At 49.8% G+C, this 27,844-nt stretch overlaps 1 protein-coding gene across 2 annotated transcripts in view; it reads left to right on the top strand.

The window, feature by feature from the left end:
- FBLN5 (fibulin 5) overlaps positions 1 to 24,813 on the top strand; it is an 89,068-nt gene extending 64,255 nt beyond the window's left edge. For both annotated transcript variants that reach the window (XM_047795325.1, XM_047795324.1), the window contains exons 6-11: positions 914 to 1,030; positions 5,761 to 5,880; positions 9,758 to 9,880; positions 10,916 to 11,042; positions 14,965 to 15,160; positions 23,864 to 24,813. In XM_047795325.1, coding sequence (XP_047651281.1) covers positions 914 to 1,030; positions 5,761 to 5,880; positions 9,758 to 9,880; positions 10,916 to 11,042; positions 14,965 to 15,160; positions 23,864 to 24,025 — 845 coding nt within the window. In that variant the 3' untranslated portion in view covers positions 24,026 to 24,813. The remainder of the gene's footprint in view (positions 1 to 913; positions 1,031 to 5,760; positions 5,881 to 9,757; positions 9,881 to 10,915; positions 11,043 to 14,964; positions 15,161 to 23,863) is intronic.
- The last annotated feature ends 3,031 nt before the right edge of the window (positions 24,814 to 27,844 follow it).

Here is a 27,844-nt window from a genome sequence, read left to right as displayed (position 1 = left end):
AGTTTTGAACAGGCCTCCAAGAGCGCTTGATGCATCCTGGTTCCAGAGGAACTGGGGTGTCAGGAGGGGAACGTGATGGGGACCAGTTACAGCTATTGTCCCATGAGAATTTGGTCCCCACCTGGAGGCTTCATTCAAGACCTCCTAATCCGCAGGAATGAACTCTCCAGCCTGTCCACCCATCCCCCTGGGGCATGGGGAGATGCTTTTCAATGACGTCAGACTCCCCATGGACTGGTACATGTCAGCCTGGCTCCGCCAAAAGGAACCATTCACTCACAGAGCTGCTTGCTCAGGAAAGGCTGCCATGGGCTCGGAAGTGGTGTGTTTATCCAGAGGTTTACATCTGCTCTGGTGCAAGGAGGAGCTCCAAGGTGAACTCTAGCATCCTTGTGTTACTGGATTCACAGGTCTCTGGACTGCTACCCAGCTTGGGCTGGCCTACCCTCACTCTCCTTCCGAACAGCTGGACATATTCACTATTAATGGAGCTGGCAAGGAGCCCGTAGGAGCCAGGCTATGTTAACTTGTCCCTTCCCTGGGCAAGTTCTGTAGAATCTTAGACTGGCTCTTCGTGTTGGATGTCTTAGCATGGACTCTTAGAGTTGGATAAAATCTTAGAGGCCGTCTTGCCCGAGGTCCCACTCGAAGCAGATTTTTCTTCTACCACTTTCAAGATAGGTTCAGGTGTTCACAGGACTGAGATGGGCCAGGGAGGACAGTAGGGAGATTGCGCCTTGGAGTCCAGAGGGTGTCACCATCTGTGACATTCAGTAGGTACTGTCTTTGCGTGAGTTCCTCTTCGCTTCCTCTTGTGATTCTGCTCCAGAAAAGATGGGCAGGGATGGTGTTGGCGGGGCGGGCGTCAGTGATTGAGAAGAAATGTCTTACTTCACTGCAATTCTCTTTCCAGACATTGACGAATGTCGTTATGGCTACTGCCAGCAGCTATGCGCGAATGTCCCCGGATCCTATTCTTGTACGTGCAATCCTGGTTTTACCCTCAACGAGGACGGGAGGTCTTGCCAAGGTATGTGATGTGAGTGATAACTGGAACCTGATGTGCAACCTGAGATGCTGTCTTCTTCAGAGCCGGACGGCTTAGGTGGGTGGGAAATGAAGTGGTTCAGGTGTATTTCTGCTCCCTGTCACTGCCCACCCATCCCCTTGCTTACAGAAACCTGAGATCCCAGCTGAGGTTCTAGGAAAGGTCAGCATATGCGCTGAGTGTTGCTGAGATTCGAACCACAGCCATCTCCCAGCTGCGAGCTTCCGAGTTCATGGATGTGCTTCTCTTGGTGTATCGGCTTTCCACGAGGAGCCTGGGCAGCTTTTTGGCCAATCAGAAATTTCCTCGAATGTCCTATAGCCTGAGTTCAACTCCTGAGGTCCAAAGAGGGATGATCAGAGAGGGCTTCCGGGGAGTTCTCTTGTGGCTTTTGGATCTGGCTTTGTCCCTGTTGAGGCTCAGGGTGCTGCTGTGGTATGGGTTCGATCCCTGGCCTAGGAACTTTCAAATGCCATGGTCAGGGCCAAAAAAAAAAAGAGAAGAGAGCTGATTCTTGATGAATTACAAAATAGTCACACATATTCTATGCAGGGCTTTCATGAGCAATTTCGAGGCTTCTCATTGCGGTTTTCCCTCCAACCTGTGCCAGGAGGGGCCTTTTTCTTTGCACAGAGTCTGGTGCTGGTGTAACTTTCCCTACCAGCCGCATGCCCCTCGGTAGCAGAATGAGACAAAGGTGTTTTCTGACTTTCACAGGACCGCGTCACATACTGATAAGTAAGAAAAACAAGCTCTCTGCCTCTTACCGTTTCCATCTGAAGGTTTCTTTTGCCCAGGAAGTGAATAGGGGACTTAAGACCCAAAAAATCAGTGCGAGCCCTGCCTGGGCCTCCGCCCCCCTGCCCCCAGCCTGCTGCCCGGGCCTCCAGTCCCTGGCAGCTGCCCCATCCAGGGTGGAGGCAGCGCCGCCAACTCAGAATGAGGTCTTTGTTTGGAGTCTGCCACCAGGTTATGCGGCATCCATTTCCTTGTCACACCATTTGAGGTCTGGCTGGCAGGCTCCTGGCCAGCTGGTGGGAGGATATTATGTCTCCATTAGTTTAGTCATATCTAAATCATTGGGTAAACAGGAAGGCATCAGCGTTAAAGAGTTGGATCCTGGATGCTTTGTAAGCCTCTATTCCAAAGCTGGTTCTGCTGATTGTTCCAAGAAGTCTCGACTGTGTTTGTCTTGCCAAGAGAGGTCATTTTCTTCTGTGAGCAGAGGCTGGGCTGGGAGGTTGAGGAGCTGATAGAGTGGGGAGCGGGCGCCTGGCTCCCTTGTTGCTGTGATAAGCGGCTTAGGACAGATGCAGGCTTCTCTGTGCCAGGGCTAGGGGTGGAAGTGCCAGCCCAGGTTTCCCCCCAGTGCCTCCTGAGGAACAGCCCTGCACAGCAGGGCCAAAAGGCCCCTGTGTCCTTCAAGGGACCCGTGTTTGACAGGCAGCAGCGAGTACACCCAGCAGTGCCAAGTCCAGAGTGTGAGAAAGAAGCAGGCACAGCACCCAGGCCTGGACACGGGTACCCGGCCACTGGGATGTTGCATCAGCAGTGACACAGGATGTTACAAATTCCAGCGAGCTTTTGTATTCCTAACACCTGGAGCAAGAAGAGGGCTTCTTCAAAGCATTGTCCTCTCTGTTCATCTCACTGAACCCTGACAATAGCCTTATGAGGTAGGCAGGGCAGAGGAAGAAATCAAGGCTCAGAAAAGGTTAGCACCTTGGCCGGAGGCACGCGACTTGGTGGGAGCAGAGTTGAGTTGAGTGTAGAATCAGAGGTCCAGCTTTCCCGTCCACCAAGTCGGAGTGGGGTGTGGTCTGCTCCCGCAGGATTCAGAGGGGCGTTTGGACACGTGAGGATCCCAGGGGCTGGCAGGAGAGGGCCGCCAAGGCCCCAGAGGGCAGAAGCCTTTGGGTCCAGCTGTTCTCTTGCTCAAGCAGCTGCGAGCTGCAAGAGGGCAGGCCTTGAACTCATTGAAGCGGACTTGCAGTGGCCAGCATCCGCCAGAAGCTGAGGACACCAGCCCTGATATTCACCAGTGCGGTCCTGCCTGAGCTTGCATTCGATGGCCTAGCACTGTGACATTTTCCTGGCGTCTCTGGTCTCTGGGTGTTCAGCCTCTAGGCTCCCCTTGGGCACCAGGGAAGACTGGTATCTTATTGGACCTTTCTTGCATGCTATCCATTTTTATTTTCTCTCTGAAAATTTCAAAGATGCCAGGAAACAGGAGCCGTGTGGGCATGGGATTGCCCTATTTTTTTGTTGGTTTTTTTTTTGATTGCCCTCTTCTCTTTTTTTTTTTTGTATTATTATTATTTGTCTTTTTAGGGCCGCACCCATGGCATATGGAGGTTCCCAAGCTAGGGGTCGAATCAGAGCTGTAGCCACCAGCCTACGCCACAGCCACAGCCATGCCAGATCCAAGCCGCATCTGTGACCTACACCATAGCTCATGGCAACGCCGGATCCTTAACCCATTGAGCAAGGCCAGGGATCGAACCCGCGTCCTCATGGATGCTAGTAAGATTCATTTCCACTGAGCCATGATGGGAACTCCATGGATTGCCCTCTTCTTTAAGAAAAACTTCTCAAGCCACTTACCTTTTAACTCTGAAAACACTCGAATCTCTATTAAGAGCCTTAAGAAGTTTACCTGGACTTTGGAAGGGGCTAGAAATTCTCTCAGCTGGACCTTTGGTCATTGCCATAAGGAGCACGGGAGAGGGGGTGTTTAAAACAGATCAGCCAATGACAGGGTACAAAGGGGCTCCCTCCTTCCCCTCACCCTCTTCCATGAGCTGTGCAGAATGAATCCTGGGTGTTGCAGAAAGACCTCTCACGTATGTCCCAGTTTCAGCTGTGCCCTTGTTAGCTTGGGGTCTTGGGCGCATCTCTCAACCTTAAAACAAAAGTAAGCATCTTTGATGGTATACATACTTCATGTAAAATGAACATCACCATTAAAGGTGCAAGACTTCGTATGCTTTGACTTACATATGCCCCCATGAAACCATCGCCCACTCGAGATACTGATGCTTGACTTCTCCTTGAGCTGCTGAACTTGTAATTTGGGGCGATGGTCCTGAAGCAGGGCTGTACAGATTCCATGAGTGTGAGATCCTTTTGTAACAATACATGATGTTATTTATTTATTATTTATTTTTTATAATGATTTTTATTTTTTCCATTATAGCTGGTTTATAGTGTTCTGTCAACTTTCTACTGTATATAGCAAGGGGACCCCATTACACATACATGTATTTATTTATTTGTTTTTTTGTTTGTTTGGGTTTTTTTTTTTTTTGTCTTTTTCAGGCTGCACCTGTGGCACATGGAGGTTCCCAGGCTAGGGGTCTAATCAGAGCTGTTGCTGCTGGCCTACTCCAGAGTCACAGCAACGCCAGATCTGAGCCACGTCTGTGACCTACGCCACAGCTCATGGCAGTGCCGGATCTGTAACCCACTGAGCGAGGCCAGGGATCGAACCTGCAACCTCATAGTTCCTAGTCGGATTTGTTTCCGCTGTGCCACAATGGGAACTCCCACATACATGTATTTATATTTAATTGCTTTAGCACAGGCTACCATGACAAAAATGCCATAGACTGGTTGGCTTAAACAACAGAAATTTCTCACAATTAGGGAGACTAGAAGTCCTAGGTTAAGGTGCCAGCCTGGTTGGGTGCTTCTGAGGCCTCTCTCCCTGGCTTGTTGACAGTCACCTTCTTTCTGTGTCCTCACAAGACAGAAAGAACAAGGGCAAGCTTCTTTTTATTTATTTTGTCTTTTTGCCATTTCTTGGGCTGCTCCCGTGGCATATGGAGGTTCCTAGGCTAGGGGTCCAATCGGAGCTGTAGACACCAGCCTACGCCAGAGCCACAGCAACGCGGGATCCGAGCTGCATCTGCGGCCTACACCACAGCTCACAGCAACGCCGAATTGTCAACCCACCGAGCAAGGGCAAGGATTGAACCTGCAACCTCATGGTTCCCAGTCGGATTCATTAAACCACTATGCCACGACAGGAACTCCACAAGCTTCTTTTTATAAAGGGCATCGGCTCCATCACGAAGGGCCCACCCTTAGGCGTTCATCTAACCGTAATTACCCCCTAAAGGCCCCATCTCCAAATATCATCACATTTGGGGGTGAGGGTTTCCACATGGGAATTTTGGAAGGGACACAGTTCAGTCCACAGCAATAATGAATAGAGTGATTCTTAAAACCATCACGATTATTTCCCTATTTCTCCCAAAGTCAGTGGGGGTGAGGGAAGAGCTAACTGGGGATGAATGCAGTAGGCGTGGGAAAGAGCAGACGTTGCCTAGAACTTTCTTTTGGGGAGCCTGGGAGAATGGGCTTCCTGGGAGGTGTCCACGTGGGTACATGTATATGATATGGGGACGTGTTGTTTCCACCCTTCCCCACTTGCAAGCCCAGAAGGGACATGTGGATGGAACCCCTGGTTCTTCAGTGAACCTTTTGAGCTCTGAGCTCTGCATCTGATAGGTCCTGGATGGAGATCCTTGGTACTGGTGGATCTGGTCTCCTAGTGGGAGCAGATTTTGTTGCTGGTGCATTTTTCATTCTTCTTCTTCTTCTTCTTTTTTTTTTTTTTTTTAGGAGGGGCAGTGCATTTCTCCGCCTAGTTAGTGCAAATGTTCTGTTGTGGAAACGAATGGTCAGTAATGTGGTTTGCTTTTCCACAGACGTGAACGAGTGTGCAACCGAGAACCCCTGCGTGCAAACCTGCGTCAACACCTATGGCTCTTTCATCTGCCGCTGCGACCCAGGATATGAACTCGAGGATGATGGTGTCCATTGCAGTGGTAATGGGCTTGGCGGTGGAGCCTTCCACCTGTGCTGGGGCCGGGGGCTTTCTTCACAGGTGTTTCCTCTCGTTTTTTCCAGACACAGCTCCAGTCTGGGACAGTTTCCAGCACCGTAGGGTCACAATCACACAAAGCAGGGATGAGTCATTTCCCCCCAAAGGTGGAGTGCAGTCCCATGTCCCTTGTCATTTGACCCTTAATGCAAAAATCAACAGAGCTACCTTTTCGGGGTCCGACATTGGGTTGAAGAGGAAAAGGAGTTGTCCAATTTTGCATGTTAGTTTGAGTTACTTGTCATCACCCAGCCCTGAGTCAAGTCCTGAGGAGAGAGTGCAGACAGTGCTAATAGAATAATAGCAGGAATAAAAGCAAATTTCACAGCGTAGGGTTGGGAGGGGAAGCATCAGATGAATGAGATCATGTGTGTCAGCTATTAAAATCTCTACAGTCAGTGCCTAGCTCCAGGCCTGGCACACGGTGGCCATGCACTAACTAGTTTGCAAATCAACTAGTGAATGATTGGATGTTGATGAATAAAATCTTAATTTGTTGTGAGAACATAGATGGCTCAGCTGACCTTTTATAAATTCCTTCCAAGCCCAAGAAGCTATGTTCTCTGCCCATGCTAGCTTGTGGACACTGTTATAATTTTCCTAGAAAGTTGTAAACACTTGTCAACTCCTTGAGAATAGAGACAGCGTCTTACTCACATTTGTTCCTGTCGTATCCTGCACGGAGCCATGCACAGTTCACCCTTTGCTTCATTTTTCCCTCTTTTCTCTCTTTCCCTGTTTTTGCTAAACGTTGAATTACACTTCATTCCGTTCGCTTGTAGCATCATCAGCAACTATGCATGAGCATAGTGCAAATTCATGATGCTTCTCTGGGTTTTTCCAGAATAAGTGGGCCGCAGCTGAGGGCGGGAAAATCTTTTTGTCCCCCAGAATGGAAAGTTCTCCTGGCCCTGGGTTTCATTGTAACAGGAACCGACCCAGGTCATGAATGGGACTTGTGTGATAGCATCACTTAGGACTGGAGTGTTCTAGGGACAGAATTCTCTGAAACAATGAGCACACTCCCCAGGGCCAGGAAAGCCGGAGCCGCAAGGCAAGTGGGCAGTTACAGTGGGCCTTCGATGAAAGGTCAGTCCCGGCGCAGCCATCAAACACCCTCAGGCGTGAAAAGCTACTTTCTTTCTGCATTTCACTTCCTCCCGTGACACTCCTTTGGGGGAATCTGGGCCAAGGGCCTAAGAGGCAGAAAGTTTGGTGTTAGGAGATGGGATTATTCCTTTTCCAGAGACTTGTCTGCACATCCATAGACAGTTATTGGCTGCCTGTGGAGGAGGTGGTGGCGGGAGCGCCCCTGGAGTCAGGTGGAGCTGAGGTCAATTTCTGACTCTCCTGTTCAGAGGTTTCCGGGGCCAAGTCACTGCCTGAGCCTCAGTTTCCTCATTGGTGAAAAAAACAAACAAACACGCTCATAGGCGGTCATAAAGGTGAAATGAATCGGGCTCCCTAAGTGTCACTGTGTGTTAACTTACTTTCTCTAAGTATAGAAGTAGGGACTCTGAATTTTTAATTTTAAAAGTTTTAAAATTTCTTTTTAATTTTTTTTCTTTTTCTTTCCTTCCTCCCTTCCTCCCCTTCCTTCTCTTTCTTTCTCTCTCTCTCTCTCTCTCTCTCTCTTTCTTTCTTTCTTTCCTGCTGCACCGGCAGCAAATGGAGGTTCCCAGGCTAGGGGCTGAATTAGACCTATATCAGCTGCCGGCCACAGCCACAGAAACACTGGATCCAAGTGGCATCTGCAACCTGCACCTCGGCTTGTGGCAGCCCTAGATCCTTGACCCACTGAGCGTGGCCAGGGATCGAACCCCCATCTTCACAGACACTGTGTCAGATTCTTAAGCCGCTGAGCCACAACGGGAACTCCACCTTTGGCTTTTCAAGAGTATTACCTCTTTGGTGGTTTGGCAAGGATTTTCAGTTGCCTCACTTGGACCAAAATGGCCATCTTCTCCCTGTTCACCCGGATGCCCGCATTCCTAAGGCTTAGGTTAACGCCTGCCCACTGCGGGCTTTAGGGCTGCCCAGGGTAGCAGAGTGATGCAGGGAGTTGGTTGTCTGTCCCTTTCTGCTCACTCTCTTTCTCCTTCCAGGAACTGTTACCTTCACTACATTATCACAGCTGGTGCGGCCCCTCCGCGCAGCCCCAGCCCTTAGTAAAGCCTGGGGATTGAGAGCCTAAGATAAACTGAGTGGGTCTGTTGGGTGGTGGCAGGGGCTCCCCGCTCCATCTGTGCCGGGGCCAGCTCTGCTCAGGGGATCTCCCACTCCCAGGACTCCCCGCATCCACCAGGTTTAAGTCCTGAGCACCATTTACTTGGGGAGACATCACAGCCTTGCATCGATGAGCAGGACCCGAGGCCGGCTGGCTGGCTTCAAACCCCCCACTTGACTGCTTACTCATTATCTGAAAATTTAGTCAAGTTACCTAACCTCTGTGAGCCTCAATCTCCCCTCTGTAAAGGTGCTGTTCTCGGCACCTCCTTCCTAGGGCTGAGGTGAGGATTAAATAAGACGAGACATGTAAAGCATTTAACCCAGGGCTTGGTTCAGAGCGAGCTCTCAGGAAATGACAGGTTTTACCACTGGTTCTACTAAAGGTATGAACGGAATCTACAGGCTTAACAGAAATCAGCAGGGTGCTCTCTGCTGGGATAGCTGGGACCAGGGACTCTTCTAGGCTCCTGGGGGAGTGGGAGGGGGCAGGACAGAGGCAGGTCTGACTCACTGAGTGTGCTTTAATTTTTCAAATCAAATCTCATCTCTGCTGGCTCCTAACCGCACCCCCCCCCCCCACCCAAGGCCCCTGGGAGAGAAGGGATGGAAGTTTTCCTTCTCGGATGTGAGAGACATCGGGCTTGTACCACCCTGAGTCATTGGATGGTAGAGAAGCAGCCGCATGTGCGCTGGCTTCCTCTCTGGGTGATTCCAGAGAGCAATTCGAGGACATGTCACTTGGGGAAAGCAGTGAAAGCTAGTTTTCGGGAAACAACAAATGAAAGAAAAACATGTTTTCTTTGGCGTGCTCATCGAATGAGGCTCAAATGGGGGCTCTCCTGCCAAACGCTGTGTGCGATGAAGAGCTGGCCTTTCTGGAATGCCTGCTTCTGCCTCAGCCATTGCAGCCTATGTGTTCAATGGCACCCCCTTCAGGTCCCCGCTTCTGGGGTTGGAGAGTGGCCCAGCGCCCAGGGACCTCCTGAGACAGGCAGGCCACCCCATGCGGCTCCAGAGTTTTCTCTATCAAGGAGGTTTTTGGACATAATATACTTTTAATATAATTGATACCCCCCCTCCCCGGCGTTCTGGATATATTCCTTTTATCTGTGATTTTAGGAATAATTCTATTGTTTTTCAACTTGGAGGAGATTAATGGAGAATGAGCACTGCTAAAGTTGTCCTTCCAGGAGACTGGGGCCAGTGAATGTTTTTTAGGGCTGGGGAAGGAGCTCTGCACTCAGAAAAATCCAGCAGGCAAACAATTTTTCGCCTCCAGAGGTGGAGGGTAGTAGACTCACCTACAGGGCAAAATGGGCCAGTGATGAGTAACTGATGGAGCTGAGCCAGAGACGAAGGGTATTGGAAGCTTGATGGAGACAGATTTCAGCTCCATGTAGGAGAGGACAATGCCTCAATCGGTAGTGAGCTCCCCGTCACCACAAGTGTTCAAGAAACAAACGGGCAACTTCTTGGCAGTAAAGCTGTCATGCATGTCAGCAGAGTGTCCAAGGTGAACTAGATGAGGACCAAGCTCCCATCCCCAAGGAGACTGTGATTCTAAACAGCAGGTGTAATGTGTCATCCCCCAGATATGGATGAATGCAGCTTCTCTGAGTTTCTCTGCCAGCATGAGTGTGTGAACCAACCTGGCACGTACTTCTGCTCCTGCCCGGCTGGCTACATCCTGATGGATGACAACCGAAGCTGCCAGGGTAATGCTTGTTCCGAGGGCCCTGGCTGGGGAAGGTGTGAGGGGGGCTGGCACCGGGGGCCACCTGGATGTCTTTCCCTGGGAAACAAGGCATACGTGAGGACGTGAGTGGGGGCTGGTAACTCCTAGAGTGGCAGGCTCTGGGCAGGATGCCCGGGCTGGTGCCTTCCTGCCCTACAGTCCATCCTTTGGCCTCAGAAAGAACAAGGCCACCCTTGCTTTAGGAATGAACTCTGCAGATACAGGTGGCTAGTCCTGCCTCCCCAAGCAGGTCTCTGGGCCCCTCTGAGGACCTCTCCCGAAGTAGCTACGACTTCTTATAGCCTGTCCCACGTTTTCTTATGGTCCTGGGAGGGCAGCCTGGTCCGTTTTCCTCCGCTGATGTCCTAGAGACTAGATGCTGGGGAGACCAACACCTCTGACTGCTGTGTCCCTCAAAGGCTCAGGACCCCAGGATGTAAAAGGGATGGGTCTCCTCTGCTTGGCTGCTTGAGAGGCTCTACCCACCGGACGAGTCGGGGAGGCTGGTAGCTGAACAACAGACTCATTTTCAGCCATTTGAACCTGCCATACCCCAACACCAAGCAAGAATTCTCCGCAGCAGGGCTGGGCAGTAGAAATATAATATGAGCTACAAATGTGAGCCGTAGACATCATTTTAAATTTCCTAGTGGGCACATTAAAAGAGTGAAAAGAAACAGGTAAAATTAATTTTAAGGATATATTTTATTTAATGCAGTATATCTAAAAGATTACCATTCCACTATGTACTCAATATAAGAATTATTGATAACATATTTTATATCCTTTTGTTTTACCAAGGTGTCAAAATCTCGTATGTATTTCCCACTTACAGCATATCTCAGTTTTGACTAGCTACATTTCAAGGGCTCCATGGCCACATGTGGCCAGTGGTGGCTGTGTTGGATAGCATAGCTCTTTAGAAAGACCCTTCTCCATTCCCACACATCTGGCCTGGGACCATCACCTTAGAAGTGCTGCCTGGCTTCAGCCTCTTGTCTACCATGCATTTCAGATATCAACGAGTGTGAGCACAGAAACCACACGTGCATCCTGCAGCAGACCTGCTACAATTTGCAAGGGGGCTTCAAATGCATTGACCCCATCCGCTGCGAGGAGCCTTATCTGCGGATCAGCGATAAGTAAGTGATGGCTTCCCCTTGGGAAATAGGAATGGGGGTGGAGGGTCAGGTTCAAGAGGCTGCCAGTGAGGTGTAAAGGAGAGTGTATCTGCCAGGACATCAGGAGATCTGGCCTACTGCCTGCGCGCGCGCGCACACACACACACACACACACACACACACACACACACACACACACACACACACACACACACACACACACACACACACACACACACACACACACACACACACACACACACTCTGCCAGAGCTATATGAAGATTCTCTAGAAAGCTAACCCAGAGGAGAGGCAGGGTTCATGAACCTTTTCCCTTTCAGGACTCAGGATACACAGGGTCTTTCAAAGGTCATGAGCATAAGAACCACCCAGCAATCTTGTTGGCAGGCAGATTCTGACTCTGTGGACCTGGGCTGGTGGGAGACTCAGCCTTGCAGACTGGCTTCCAGGCTGACATGGATGCTTCCGGTTTCCCTGGACCTTGTTGGGAGTAGTGGGAGGTTGGAAGGTCACTAGGGAGTTCTCAGTAATGGAGGGTACCTAGCTTTTGCTCTAATCAAGTTTTCAATGTCACAATAGTGATATTATGAAATCACCAGACGGCAGATATTAGATTTGAGGTGGGAATTAAAGTGAAGGCAACCTCTGCGAGGTGAATGCACTGGGACAGCGTTTTTCTGCCACTGGTGGACTAGGACATCTTTTTGCTTCTCTTTAGTTCCTGTTGAACCATCTCGGGTCCTCCGCACACACACATTCACACACGCAGGCACGCACGGGCACGGATGACTTCTGCCCTCCCCTCTTCCCGTCACACATCTGTTTACCACCCTGAGCAGTGCCCCGCTGTCCCACTGGAGACAAAGGGACACGCTCACACACACACCCTCCAGGATGCAGCATCTAAGAGGAATCCATGGCTTACCAGTGTGATCAAAAGCTGGCAGGAGAGGACAAAGCAGGAACAGATGGGCCCTTTAGCGACGTCTCTGCTTCTTGCTAAAAGCTGTGGAGCCCTCTAGAACAGGGGTCTTTGACCTCTGGTTTCCTAGAGCGCTTGACGGCAGAGCAGAGCTTCAGGCTGCCTTTGCCAACTCTGCTTCCTGCTTCTCTCCGGGTTTCTGCAGGCGGCCCTTGTCTGTGGCAGGAACCTGACCTGGTTCAGCTCGTGGCACTGAGCTGGTGCTACTGGTGAGGTCCCCGACGTGCCGCTGAAAACCCTGGGAGACTCCCTGCCTCTGGGCTCTGTTCCAGTCTCACTCCAGCCACCCCATCCAACTCATTTCCTCCTTCAGGCGGCCTGTGCTCCTGCCAACCTGAACAGGACCTGCTCTCACCTTCACCCACGCCCAGAACGTCTAGCCTCCTGGTTTGCGTGCCCACATTTTCTATGTGGAAGGCATTCCTGCCATTGCCACATGGTAGACCTGCCTTGTCTTTCAGATCTGAGCTCCGATGCCCCCTCTCCCAGGGCTTTGCAGCAATCTTCTTCAGCTGGAGACATCGCTTCCTCCTCCAGACTTCTTTTAGGAAACAGTTATTTTCTGTGTGGCACCCAGCTTTTTTTTTTTTTGACTGCCCTGCAGCATATGGTGTTCTCAGTTCAGGGATCTGGTCTGAGCTGAAATGCTGGATCCTTAACCCACTGGGCTGGACTGGGGATCGCACCTGCATCCCAGTGCTCCAGAGATGCTGCCAATCCCGCCGCACTGTAGTGGGAGCTCTAACACCTGACACTTTCATGTGGCCATCTTGTCCCCTGGGACATTTTGACTTGACCATTTCGATAGAGCCTTAAAAAACAAAACTGAAGAAATTCTTTTGATACATTCATTTATTAAGTGTTAGTCAAATTCCTATTCCGTGCCAGACGCGGTGCCAGGTACTGTGGTGTTTGCTCTTATGCTAGTGGAGGAGAAAGGTGCTAAATGAATTGTCATGGGGATGAATCTGTCATCATAGATGGTGATAGGTGGCTGTGAATAGGAAGAACAGAAATGGACAAAGAGAAAGAGCAGCCTGGACCTGGTCTAGCCTGGGGAGTCTGAAAGCCCCTCTGAGGAACTGACATTGGGGCTTCAGTGGGAAGGTGAGCCAATGTTAGCTTAACAGAGGGTGGAAGAGCAAAGGGAGCAGCATATGCAAAGACTCTGAGGCAGCCATGACCTTGACGTCTGCAGGGACTGGAAGGGGCTACCATCTAGTGAATCATGTGGACAATGTCTGAGACGAGGTTTGAGAAACAGGCAGAGACCAGACCCCAGGAGGTTTTAGAGGCTAAAGTGGGTGTTTAGTTGTTATTCAAGATAGGTGCCAGTGTAGAACCTTCAAGCAGGATGGATAGAGACGCAATCCGCTTTATGTCTGACAAAGGGCACTCTGACCCAGGTAGCTGTGGGAGAGCCCTCCACTCCATCACAGGAGGCCGTCACAGAGGTCCAGGTGAGACAGGAGCGTGGTGATGGTGGAGTTGGAGTGCTTGGATTTGGACAGCATTTTAGAAGTAGAACTGATAGTTTTGTTTTGGTTTGGGGGAGTGGGCATCTTGGCTATTTTTTTTTTAATTGGAGTATATCTGCTTTACAACGTTGGGTTTGTTTCCAGTGTGCAGCAGAGCTCTTCGTTATACAGATACACACGTCCATTCTTTTTCAGATTCTTTTCCCATATAGGTTATTCCAGAATATTGAGTAGAGTTCCCTGTGCTATACAGCAGGACTTCCTCGCTTATCCATTCTAAATGTAATAGTTTGTATCTACCAAGCCCAAACTCCATCCCAGTCCCTCCCCACTCCCCCTTGGCCTGTTTCTGTTTTATAAATAAGTTCACTTGTGTCATTTTAAAATTAGATTCCATTTATAAGTGATATCATATGATATTTGTCTTTGTCTAACGTCCTTCACTTAGTATGATAATCGCTAGGTCCGATCATGTTGTGGCAAATGGTAGAACTGGTAGGTTTTGAAGGTAGATTGGAAGTTAGGGGAGAGGGATGGAAGCACAGCAAGGTTTACTCTCAGTTGTGGCCACTAAGACGTAGATCAGCAGATATTCTTATCCTGTTTTCCACTCGGACCTGGGGCGGGAGTCTTGGAAGTGAGGTGAGAGATGGGGGGTGGTTAGGGTTGAGTCAAGGGGGGTCTAAAATAAGCATCCCTTGGTAATGAGTCCATTTCATATGATGGCGATGCTATTACTAGTGTTTCAAAGGAGATGCTTTGTATTAGAGATATTTGTGTCTATGATGTATTTCTCCAATTAGAGAGGGACCTAGTTAAGGTCAGGATCCGCTTTATCATTGCAGTTGATGTCTTAACACCTTCAAGTCGTGTCCTGATGTTGTATGTTATATAGAGTGAGCTCTGAGTGCTGATTTAGAGAAGGAAAATATGAAATTATATTCCATATAGATTGGGGTAAGTGCAATAGAAAATACAAAACAAAAACAAATCAAAAAAACCCCCCTTAAGACCTGTCAGTGTAATGTAATTTCTCACTTTTAGGATTTCTTAATGAGTATGTATGGCTGGGGAAGTGAAGGGCTACACAGCACATTTTACCAACAAAATAGGCGACACAGGTAAAGTGCATTAGAGAGTGTCCCAGGGTTCTGGTTCCTAGTCGGATTCATTTCTGCTGCGCCACGAAGGGAACGCCAGTGTCCCAGGGGTCTGGAGACCAGACATCTCAGGTTTGCAGTCCGCTGTTAAGAATATCTGATTGGCCAGAATAGGCCGTTCTCCAGGAAACGGAGAGCCCAGCCACATGCTGGAGAGTTTTTAGACCAGAGCCTCTTACAGTTACAGCATCTGGATGATAACAATGGGGTGGCCTCCTGTACATGTTTTAAGTGAGGAAGTAGGTACAGCCAGCATCTGGAGAGGATTGACCGCGTTCTCACGTGATTTCCCTTCCCAACAGCCGCTGTATGTGTCCCGCTGAAAACCCTGGCTGCAGAGACCAACCCTTCACCATCTTGTACCGGGATATGGATGTGGTGTCAGGCCGCTCTGTTCCTGCTGACATCTTCCAAATGCAGGCGACGACCCGCTACCCTGGGGCCTATTACATTTTCCAGATCAAGTCTGGGAATGAGGGCAGAGAATTCTATATGCGGGTAAGAAGAGGGGGTGAGTGCTGGGCACTGTCTTTCACAACGCGTTCTGTTGTCTAGCCCGGCTGTGCGTCTAGAAATCGGCCAGAGTGCAGCTAGGAGGGGCGGGTGTGAAGGGAGGAGAGGGGAGTGGATGGGAGTCAGGATTCCTGTATCCTCATTCCTTTTACTTCCTCTGCGGCCTTGAGAAAGCTGCTTCTCCCCTGTGAGCCTCAGGACCCTCAACTGTGCCCTGAGAAATTAGACCAAGATGCAATCGTAGGTCTCGTTCCTCCTGCAATTTTTTTAAACCACTTTTTTAATTGAAAAATAAAATATAAAATATAAAATATGTATAAAATATAATATATATATATATATTTTAACTGATTTTTATTTTTTCCATTGTAGCTGGTTTATGGCATTCTGTCAATTTTCTTTTTCTTTCTTTCTTTCTTTCTTTCTTTTTTTTTGCCTTTTGTCTTTTTTTTTAGGGCCACACCTGTGGCATATGGAGGTTCCCAGGCTAGAGGTGAACTGGAGCTACAGCTGCCAGCCTACACCACAGCCACAGCAACACCAGATCCGAGCTGCATCTGCGACCTACACCACAGCTCACGGGAATGCCGGATCCTTAACCCACCGAGCGAGGCCAGGGATGGAACCCGCAACCTCATAGTTACTAGTAGGGTTTGTTAACCACTGAGCCATGACGGGAACTCCATGTTCTGTCAATTTTCGACTGTATAGCAAAGTGACCCAGTCACACATATACATTCTTTTTCTCACATTATCCTCCATCACGCGCCATCATAAGTGACTAGATATAGTTCCCAGTGCTATACAGCAGGAGGTATAGTTAATTTACAATGTTGTGTTAGTTTCAGGTGTACAGCATAGTGATTCAGTTATATATATATATATAACTAGGCCACCAAATATATATATATATATATATATATATTCTTCAGATTCCTCCTGCAATTCTATGGGAGAGGCATTTACATATCCACTTATCCATCTACTCATTTAATAAATTCTTATCAAGTACCTACCGTAGACTTTTAGAAACTGAACACAACAGTGAACAGAACAGTCCTGAATCCCTGCCCTCATGGCACTTACATCACAGTGAACCTACAGGCGTTTCTCACAGAAGTGGTTCTCTCTGCATTGTCCAACATGGTAGCCCTGTGGCTTTTCAAATGTAAACCAATTAAAATGAAGTAAAATGAAAAATTAGGTGTTTCTGTTGTACTAGCCACATCTCAAGCATTCCATAGCCACACGTGGCTGTCATATTAGCTCTCTATAATTAGAACAATTATATCATCATTCAAAGTTTGATTGGACAGCACCAACTTATCCATATCAGGAAAAAAACAGTAGAGCATACAGCCTAAAATACATTTGCTTATTTGTAAATGGCATACTTGTAATCCTTTACCATTTCTATAGCGTTTCATTTCCTACTTTGGGGGTGATCACACCTCCTTGGAGCCCATTAGCTTGGAGCAATGGTTTTCACATTTCAATGTAAATTTGGGCACTTGTCCCAAATGTGAATTCCAGTGCTTCCCAATCAGGGAATCTGTCTCAGAAGATAGTGGCTAATGCCCAGTGTATCAGTTTCCTGTAGCTGCTGTAACAAATTGCCACCCACTTGGTGGCTTCAGATGATAGAAATTTATTCTGAAAGCCGGGAGGCTGAGATCATTTTCACTGGGCTGAAATCAGGTGGCAGCAGGGCTGGGCTTCCCCGGAGGCTCTCTGGGAGAACCCGTTCCTTGTCTCTTCCAGCTTCTGGTGGCTGCCAGGGTTTCTTGCCTTGTGACCACAGCTCTCCAATCTCTGTTTCCCTTGTCACATAATCTCCCTGTGTCAAATCTCCCTGTCTCTCAGAATGACACTTGTGATGGGATTTAGGGCCTACCCAGATAATCCAGGATAATCTCCCCAGGTTAAGATCCTTAACTTAATCACCTCTGCAAAGATCCCTTTTCCATATAAGGTAACGCTTACAGGTTCCAGGGGTTAGGACCCTTTGGGGGCCCTGATTCAGCCTTGGAATCTGTATTTCTAACAAATACGGTTTATGTGCTCCACTGATGTTACTGTGGGGTGCTAGACTCAGATGCTCACCCCCTTTTATAGGAGATGGCCCACAGCCATGAAAGAACCACATCTCTGAGCTCTCTCCCTATGCTCTCATCAGCCCCTGGAAGAGTTCTCTAATCCTCGCTTCTGGGGCTGGGACTGAAAACAGAGAGGTTTCAGAAGCAGGATTAGGACAGATTAGAAGAGGCCCCAGGAGATGGTAGCGTTCCTGTTTCCTCGCTAATGCATACTTGGCAAGACCCTAACAGGGCCGGGTCACATGTGATAACACACCTGCAGACCCAACATCTGGAGACCAGTGGAGCAAGGTCAAGAGCTTTGGAAGGAGATGGAGTAAGCTGTATCTACCGCTGGAGGAGGCAGGACCTACTTTAGGACTGAATCAGATCATCTACCTAGCACAGTGCCTGGAGCACAGACTGGCCATTTGTTTGTTTGTTGCTTGTTTTTTTAGGGCCACAACTGCGGCATATGGAAGTTCCCAGGCTAGGAATTGAATCAGAGCTGCAGCTGCAGGCCTGTAGCACAGCCATAGTGACCTATGCTGCAGCTGTGGCAATGCTGGATCCTTAGTCCACTGAGCAGGCCAGGGATTGAACCCGCATCCTCATGGATACTAGTTGGGCTCTTAACCCACTAAGCCACAGTGGGAACTCCTGAATGGCTATTTTTATTGATCAAGCAGGATTTGGCAAGGATAAAACCTTCAATAACTTTCTTTTTCTCTTGCTGCTGTCTCTGCACACACCCTGCACATGCCTGGGTGACCTCTCAGTCACCAGGTGGATCCCATCGGATTCACAGGCACTTTCACTGACTATTGAATTGCCTCTTTCTCCCGCATCGAAGTCCCAGCTGCTTGACATAAAAACTTCAACTGCCCCGTCTCTCATCTCTCTTGCAGTGTAAAGTTTCTCTCCCTCCCCCAGCTCGGAGATGGGATCAGGGGTGGAGTGGTACTTGGCCCCTGTACTGCCTTCCCACACCTCCCCCCGACACTGATAGTGCTCTCTGGACCCCTGCTCCAGGGTTTTGGGGGTGCAGATGGTGGATGGGGAGAGGTTATAGGGTCCATTGTAGGCAGGCCTTGGTTCTCTCTCTGGGGCAGAGAGCCAAGTGATCTTTCTCTCATGGGATGCTTTGCAGGGTCCTTGGAGGATTCCCAAAACTCAGTTGGCACTGCGCATTCCCTGGTGTGGGGGGGTGTTGCCCCCCCCACCCGGGGGCAGCCCTTATCCTGGGCCTTCACAGCCCACTGCCCAGCAGCCCCCGTTGTCCCCATGGTGCAAGGCATCTATGGGGCTCTCGTCTCTAGACTTCTTCGGGAGAGAGTCTGGTGCTGCTGTCTGCACCCTTAACTGTCAGGGCACCCACATGGCACGCTCCTCTTATTTGATTTGGAGGCTGGTAAGTGTGTTTAAGACATTTATAAAGGCTGGAGGTGGTGCCGGAGTGAGAGAAACAGATCCGGCTTCGAGCCGCGCATGGCTGTGCCAGTCCCTTGTGTAACAGCTACAGAAACTACACAAACGGTATCAGCAGCAAATCCTACACTGTGCTGCACGTGTGCAAAGGACTTGCCATCCATCACCCCTTTCATCTTCACAACACTCCTATGCCCTAGGGCTCCCAGATGAGAGCACGAGGCACAGAGAGCCTAAGTGACTTGCCTGCAATCTCACTGCTAGGAAGCCCCAGAGCAGGATTTGAACCCAGGTAGTCTGCACCAAGATGTGTATTTATTCTTGAATGTCTCTTTAGGATGCGTGGTATTTTCACCTACTCTTCTAGCTTCGGGGTCTCAGCAGAAATTGAGATAACAAGAAAAATCTACTTTAACATCTTGTCACAATAGAAAGCATTCAATAAGCATTAGGGTTTTTTTAATTTCTTTTTTTATAATGATTTTTATTTTTTCAATTATAGTTGTTAAGCATTAGCTATGCGTGTGTTAATAGTATTGTTTCTGCTGCTGCTGTTGCTACTGTTGTCAGGAGGTGGCAAGCTGCTGGGCCCTGGAGAGGTGAGAGGTGCCAAGGGACATGCAGGGGTGGGGCCTGATGGCCCTTCTGGCTCCCCTACCCTGAGAGTCGCTGCCTGTATCACAAGCACGTGGAAGAGCTTCATTTCACAAGCCATGCACATATATACCCCCCATACATGTACACACATCCACCAAGTGCACAGCCATGCACACATACTCCTGTTTGGACGTAATCTCAGAGGTCAGCGCATCTGATCACCCCCAGGCTCAGGGGGTGAGTGAAGGACTGAGAACTGAGAACTTTCCATTATGGAAAACTCCATAATCTGCAGCATCCTGAGCACGCCTGCCCTCAAGCATGTGGGAGACTCAGGTGCCTGCAGGAGAGCTGAGGACAGAAACTCTACTCCTCACTGGGCTTTTAGGGCAGAGCCAGGGTATTAAGGAAATAGGCCTTCGGAGACCCAGTCACGAGGGGACTCGGTGGTCACTGGTGCAAACGGATGATGACAAGGATGGCGGTGGCGGTTGATACTAGGTGCATAGGTGCACCTCGGCGTGCATCCCCTATTTAATTCCCACAACCCTACAAAGCAAGTAGGTTAACTCTCATGTGCACACATGCGCACGTGTGCAGAGGCATAGGTCCATGCACATGTGCACACATGTACCTACACATACGCATGCCCCTTTCACAAGCCCCATTGGCCGTCTGTCTCGTGCTGAGCCCTGGACACAGGACTGGTGATTGGCTTTGGCCAGGTGGGTCAGGGACACAGTTAGGGCCAGAAGAAGGAATGCGGTTCAGACTGGGCCAAAGCGTGTTGACTTCATGGCGCACAGGAATCAGGTGGCAGAGCCGAGGGACGCTGACTTGCTGTGGCCTGGCTGCTTGCCCCGTGTCACCCAACGCTGTCCCGCAAAGGAAACCCGTGCACGTGTGGGAGCAGGGCCAAGAAGACGTAGATACGTTGGGTGAGCTGTTTGCAACCTACACCCACGTGGAACGCTTCGCCAGCTTTCAGGGCCTGGATCCTTCTGTCACTGATGTGAACTCGGCATTGCTACCCAGGCACCTCTGAGTCAGGCATTGAGAGCGTAGGAACAAACAGGATGTGGCCTCTGCCCCAGAAGAACCCACACCACAGTGGGGAGGGGAAAACAGCCAGGTAAATGTTTACCATGCAAAGGAGTGCTTCTAAGTGTGTGCCACGGAGGGCAAGAACTTGAGAGATCCCGCGACCTTACTGCAGAGCTTAGTGGCTAGAAGCTTGATTTCTGGAGTCAGTCACTCTAGGTCCATGGGCTAGTTTTGTGACCTAATGGCGTGTACTTAACCGACTTGCTTCGTAGGGCTACGGGGATTACATAAGGATGTATGTAAAGTTGTAGCCACGTGCCGCCACCATCCTTCTCATCATTTCGCACCGGTGACCACCCAGTCCCCCAGGGACCGGGCCTCGGGGGGCCTATTTCCTTAACACCCTGGCTCTGCCCTAAAAGCCCAGTGAGGAGTAGAGTTATCTGTTCTCAGGTCTCCTTCAGACACCCGAGTCCCCCACAGGCTCGAGGGCACGGCGTGCTCGGGCTGCTGCAGATCTGAGCCTGGGGGTGATCAGACCAGCTGCCTTCGGAGATTCGGTTCCAGTAGGAGAAAAGATGGTGCCTTCCCACGCTGGAGCCTTATTCAAGGGCGGTCCCCAAGGAACAACTGGGAAGTTTCCTGCTGTTCCATTTCTAGCCCCAGGCTTGGAAGCTCCTCCTCCAGAGGCCTGCCCACAGCCCAGGGTCCTCAACCCTTGGCCTTGGTTCATGCAAACAGCGGAAGTTGGTGAGATATTTATATATGTAAATGCCCTGGGCACTTCCCTGTGTGGCTGTACCCTCTTGAAGTCCTGGCCCAGGGCTCCAAGGTTTTGCAAGAGTTGACAAGGAGGAAGTCAGAGCCCTCCTCCGTGTGAGAGGGGCCAGTTGTGCTGGTGCTGACGGGAACAGAGGGAGCCGATGCCAAGAGGAAATGGCATATCTGTCAGGCTGCTGATAGCCCAAAGGACGGGGGGGGGGGGCGCCGTACCTGGCTGGCACCTGTCTGCCTGCTCTGCCCTTGTCATACCTGTGGCACCTCTTAGGGATGTCCAAGACTTTATGGGGAGCCCTCCCTTCACGGAGACAGATAAAATGCCTGGTGTGGCTTTAAACAAGCCAAGTTTCTTGATGTTGTAGCGCTCGTTGCTTTCAGTTTCTGGGCACAGTGCTGGGTTTTTGTAGGAGGTCATTGTCCGCATGTCCTATTCCCTTATGCTCGTTCCTTTCTGGGGGCCCCCTGTCCCCCCCATTGCACTGACCTCTGAGCATCTCTTCTTCAAGGCAGTGTTAGGAAGAAGTAAAACACTTATTAGTCGTTTCTGGTAATTGTGCCTTGAAAAGGTCTGGGGTTTGAGGTCAGAGAGAAGCACTGGCATGGAATCCCTTGTCTCTGCCCCTGACTGGTCTAGTGACCCAGACAGTGACCTAACCTCACTGAGCCTCAGTTCCCTTATTTGTAAAACAGGGACATAACGGGGCCAGACTGGGTCTTGTGCTTTTATTAGCACCATGCTGTAGCCAGCTGAGCTGATTGGCCAGCTACACGGGTCTTGGACTTTTATTTTTTTATTTTTTAAAAAAGTTTTTCTTTCTTTCTTTGCCTTTTTCCCAGACTAGGGGTCTAATCGGAGCTGTAGCAGCCAGCCTATACCACGGCCACAGCCACGCCAGATCCGAGCTGCCTCTGCGACCTACACCACAGCTCACGGCAATGCCGGATCCTTAATCTGCTGAGCGAGGCTAGGGATCGAACCCGCAAACTCATGGTTCCTAGCCAGATTCATTAACCACTGAGCCATGACGGGAACTCCGGGTCTTGTGCTTTCAGATGAACACTTCTCCGCTGTTACTGTGCCCCTGAGTCAGCTGAGGCTTGTGTTCAGCCACAGATCCTGGCTCAGTAGGTCCTGGGGTGGGTGGTGGGGTCAGGCAGGACCGGGGAGGGGGGGATGCGCCTGAGATCCTGCATTTTTCACAAGCTCCCTGGTGATGCCAATGCTGCTGGTCCTGGGACCACCCTGTGAGCAGCCAGGCCTTTCAGAGCTTTAATGGGGATTAAATAAGTGCCTGTACAGCAAAGTGGCCGGAAGAGCTCCTCACGCGTGGCGGAAGCTCAGTTGTGGTCAGTCCTCTCCCTTTACTTCCTTGAAAGTTTTAGAAAGCAGATCCAGTGGAGGAAAAAAAGCTCACATGAAGTTATTAGGAGCACAGCGACAGAGTCACAGGGTGGGGAGCAGGAGGTGAGTCCAGAATGTGCAGCAGCAGGAGCTCCAGCAGGGGCTGCACTCAGAACCACCCGGAGGCTAGGAAGCAAGTCACACTCCCCAGACACCACGAAAGAGCTGCTGGAGCAGAACATCTTGGAATTGTTAGTTTAAAAAAGCATCCTAGGGAGTTCCCATTGCGGCACAGTGGAAATGAACCCTACTAGTACCCATGAGGATGCAGGTTCAATCCCTGGCATAGCTCAGTGGGTTCATAATCCGGCATTGCCGTGGGCTGTGGTGTGAGTCGCAGATGTGGCTCCGATCTGGCGTTGCTGTGGCTGTGATGTAAGCTGGCGGCTGCAGCTCTGATTCGACCCTGGCCTGGGAACTTCCATATGCTGTACCTACGGCCCTAAAAAGCAGCAAATAAATAAAAATAAGAAAGTGTCCTAGGTGCTTTGGAGTTGTTTATTGGGAACTACTGATCTGGTACAAACCCTCATTTTAATTAATTCATCACTTATTTTTTTTGGCCACTCCTGTGGCATGCAGATGTTCCCCGGCCAGGGTTCGAACCCAAGCTACAGCAGGAACCTGAGCCAAAGTAGTGACCATGCTGAGTCCTTAATGGCTAGGCCACCAGGGCACTCCACAAACCCTCGTTTTAGGGAGGAAACCCCGAGAAGGGAAGTGACAGTCCCCAGTCACCTAGTTAATTCAGGCAATTATTTGTTCTTTTATTTGACACATAGACACTGAACATTCACTGCGTGCCAGGCACCGTGCTGCGTCCTGGGTGGTTCAATGGTGAAAAACATGACCCCCAGCCCTTGCTCTAGTAAAGTTCATAGTCTAGTTGGGACCTAGACATCAGATGTGGACCCAGTAAAGAGATAATGACACGCGGTAATGAATACTTTCCTTCCTGGGCAGAGTCAGTGTAGAGGATGCCCTGGCAGAGGGTCACAGGGACCACATCAGATTGGGGAAAGTAGGAATCTCCCCTGAGGAGGTGGTATTTCAGGTGAGACCTGAAGGAGCAGCAGGAAAAAGCCAGGTGGAGCGTGAGCCACGTCGGGAACGGAGCATGGTAGCAAGGGTTGACAGTTTGCTGGCAGTGGGCAAGGGGGAGCACCCCGACAGAAGCTCCAGAGGCTGGCCGCTGCCAGATCCCCTGGCCTTCTGCTTTGGTGACTGTCCAAGAGGCCACGCCCTCGCCGTCAGCTTCCCGCACCTTCTCTGCTGTTGTTCAGCAGCTTCTGGGGTCCAGTTCACCCCGCCCCCTTCGGCCGTCCGACCTTCTCTAACTCGTCTCCCCGGTTCCGTCCGCAGCAAACGGGCCCCATCAGTGCCACCCTGGTGATGACACGTCCCATCAAAGGGCCGAGGGACATCCAGCTGGACTTGGAAATGATCACGGTCAACACCGTCATCAACTTCAGAGGCAGCTCCGTGATCCGACTGCGGATATACGTGTCTCAGTACCCGTTCTGAGCCCCGGGCTGGCGCTGCCCACACTGCCTCTCAGCAGCACCAGGGACGGGAGAACCCAGACAGAGAACGAGAGCGCGACGGACGCGGCGCCTTGCCTGCCGCCCGAGGAGTCAGCCCCGAGTCCGGCCGCGCCTGTGTTCCTGTTGACCCGTCGCTCCGAAGGTCGCGCTTCCCTGGTTCCTATGATGCAGTGATGACAAGCATTCTCATCGGCCCCCGACCTGAGATCGACGGTGATTTTGCAAGGCCTTCCGTTTATTTCCATATTTCTCAAAGAAAATAGGTTAGGTTTGCTGGGGTCTGAGTCCACGTTCAAAGACTGTGAACCGCTTCCGCTCACCTCCTCCTGCCTTCCTTCTGTCTCTCACTGATTGCTTCTTCGCCAAGGCCCAGAGAGCTCACGGGCTCGCTGGCTTAGCTAGTTCTGCTTCTTGCATGTACAGAGAAGGCGGTGGAAAGAAAGCACAGCAGGATCTAAGGGTTTGTAAAGAGTCTATTTCGAAGCCATGTCTGGTTATTTTCAGCCGTAAGAGAAGTTGTAGTTGTCCTTAAAGTTGTATACCTGTTTAATCCTTTCTTGCTCATTTTGAGTATTTTGTTTTAATCAGTGGTAGAATTCCTTCAAAAGGCCTTAAGGCACATGTTATATTCTGTCTTCCCAAGCCCAGTCTCCTCTCCATTTTAGCTCAACATTTTCTGTGCGAACCCTTCATCACGCTTTCTTTAGAATTTTTGCCCAACTGGGTTGGAAGGCAGAGGTCTCCAAACTGATTAAATATTTGAAGAGATGTTGTGTTTGGTTTATTTTGAATTGTAGATGATTCGGCATTTGGGGTTGCTTCTAGTTTTCTTTTTCTTTTTTTTTCTTTTTGTCTTTTTGCCTTTTCTAGGGCCGCTTCCGCGGCATATGGAGATTCCCAGGCTAGGGGTCTAATTGGAGCCATAGCCACCGGCCTATGCCAGAGCCACCGCAACGCAGGATCCGAGCCGCGTCTGCAACAGCTCATGGCAATGCAGGGTCCTTAACCCACTGAGCAAGGCCAGGGATCGAACCCACAACCTCATGGTTCCTAATCAGATTCATTAACCACTGCGCCACAACAGGAACTCCGCTTCTAAGTTTTCTTTAGTTTATTGTATACTGGCTTGAAAAGCTCTCCAGAGAATGTGGTCATTGTTGAAATCTCAGGCACATGATGGGGAGAGGAATGGTGGTGGAGAGGGAGTTGGGGGGGAGCATCAACGCTGAATCCTATTCCATTTGAGTGGAAGATATCAAACAATCTCTCTGTGATGTGGGTTATTTCCAGATACTTTTCAGAATAGGAATGTATTTAGGTTACTTTATTACTTTTTCTTTCTTTCTTTCTTTCTTTCTTTCTTTCTTTCTTTCTTTCTTTCTTTCTTTCTTTCTTTTTTTTTTTCTGCTTTTTAGGGACATGCCCACAGCATATGGAAGTTTCTAGGCTAGGGATCAAATCGGAGCTATAGCTGCCAGCCTACACCACAGCCACAGCAACGAAGGATCTGAGCCTCGTATGCGACCCACACCACAGCTCACGGCAACGCTGGATCCCTTAACCCATTCAGCGAGGCCAGGGCTCCAACCTGCATCCTTATGGATGCTAGTTGGATTCATTTCCGCTGAGCCACAACGGAAACTCCCGAGGTTACTTTATTTTTTAAAAAAATTTATTGGAGTTTAGTTGACTTATGATGTTGTATTAGTTTCAGCTGTACAGCAAAGTGAATCAGTTATACATATAGCTATTCTTTTTTTTCCCCCTCGTGGGTTATTACACACTGTTGAGTAGATTGTCCTGGGCTATACAGCGGGTTCTTGTTAATCATCAGTTTTATACAGTGGTGTGTTTAGGTTATTCCCACCCTCCTGCGTCTTCCGTCCCCCAACAATGTCCCCTATGGTAACCATAAGATTGGTTTTAATATTTGTTTTTGTTTTATAATCAAGTTACTTTAAACCTGTGGCCCTTCACCCTGACTACATAGTAGGATAACCAGTGGTGCTTTCAAGAAAAAAAATCTGATTCCCTGGGCCTCACCCCCAGAGATTCTGATTTAGTTGGTCTTAGATAGGGCCAGGCATGGGGAATTTTACAGACTCTAATAAATAGCTGGGTATCAAGAGCACACTGTGTAAGGAGAGGGAGGCAAATATGACCCAAGCCCTGGCCACCTTCTCCTCCACATCTTTTCAGTTACTTGTAGGATTCATTGTTCTTTTCCTGATTAGGAACCTGGATTCCCTTCTGTCTTGGGGTAAAGAGAGTCACACATGGGGCGGGGAGAGAACGGGTGGGGAGCGCTGCCTTTGAGTCCCGTCCTAGGAGTCGACTTGAGGCTTCAGAGGGTGCACCTGCTGATGCTGAAGTTGAATCTAGAGGCTAGAGCTGCGGGTTCTCCCATTCCATCTGCGGGGATATATTTATTAAAGACCCGCTCTATGCCAGGAACTGTGCCCTGGATTCTTAAGGTTAATAGCTGGGTCTGTAGTGGAGGAATAGCGTGTTCAATTCCCTCACCTGGAAAAGCATTTGTCACACCCACAGTTCGCACCTAGCTTTGCGGTTGGCCGTGGTTACATTTACCTCCAAAATGATGCATTTCCCAACCACTTCCCACTGTGCCCTTCCCATCTGGCTCAAGGATGTTAACGGTAATGTCAGCAACAAATCAACAACAGAACAGACGCCCCAGTGTCAGAGCTCAGAAGAGAAAGGACAGTTTCCTACAGACCTGCCAGCATGCGGGCCCAGCTCCACAGAGCAAAGAGCAGAGGTGACCCTGGGCGTGGGGCTGCCCCTGCATGGGGAGGCTTGGGTGTCAGGACTGGGTGTGGAGCTGGGAATGCAGAGGGCTCATGCGAGCTCTGCTCCGAGTAGCTCTGAGTGACTGACTCAGGCTCAACACAGCCCAAGGGTAAGGTCTCCTTTCACTTCTGAAAAAGGAGGGGCAGCCTTGCCTTGATGATTTGAGGACCCGTGGGTATCAGGTGCCGCATTTGGAACCAGCCCCGAGTCTCTGGGCTTGCATTTTATTTGTCCATGTCAAGACGTGGCTTCCTGCTTCTAAGAAAAAAGGCGCAGGGAGACTCATAAAAGCAGCCTCAAAGGGCTTCTTGGACTTCAGGTTGCTCTTTCCAAACACAGTCTGATGAGTTCAGGGTAAATGAATCAGAAGCATGTGGGATCAATTTACCCTAAAATACACTAGGGCCTAAAAATCAAGAGAAAAATGCCCTGGGGCAAAGCATCTACGTACTGTAAGGCCAAGCCCCAGACAGTTGGGAAACCATTACAGGGGCTCCCAGAACCCAGAAAGCTAAGCTGTTGGCTTCAGCCATCCCTTGGGAATAGTCAGGTGCTCTTATTTTCACAGGACCAGGCTAAGCATCCTCTTTGAATCTCAGCATCGAGCCCCCTCCCTGGGAGTCTGCTGGGGCTGGCTGTTCCCTTGCAGCCTGAGGTATCTGGCTACTCTACACCTGTCCTTTGTCAGCTTTGCCCCATCTCTGAGCTGGGCCGACAGCTTGTGCCAGGAACCGTGCTCTGTCCTGCTCCAGCGAGGCCCGAAGAATGAAGGGTTCTGGGGTGGATGGGCGCCAGATTAAGAGCTGGAACACCTGCAATAGTTCTTGTGTTACCACCTAATCTTCTGGACTCAATAGGGATGAAAACTTCCATTCAGCTGCCTTTAATTCTAAAGTTTTGTGATTCCTTGAAATGTACTTTGGGGATGACAGCCAGCATTTCCATTAAACTGCAATTTTAGAGTTTCACAGTGGTTTGCCAATCATAA

This window comes from Phacochoerus africanus, chromosome 9, assembly GCF_016906955.1.
Source record: "Phacochoerus africanus isolate WHEZ1 chromosome 9, ROS_Pafr_v1, whole genome shotgun sequence".
NCBI lineage: Eukaryota > Metazoa > Chordata > Mammalia > Artiodactyla > Suidae > Phacochoerus > Phacochoerus africanus.
This window is presented reverse-complemented; position numbering and strand designations above follow the sequence as displayed.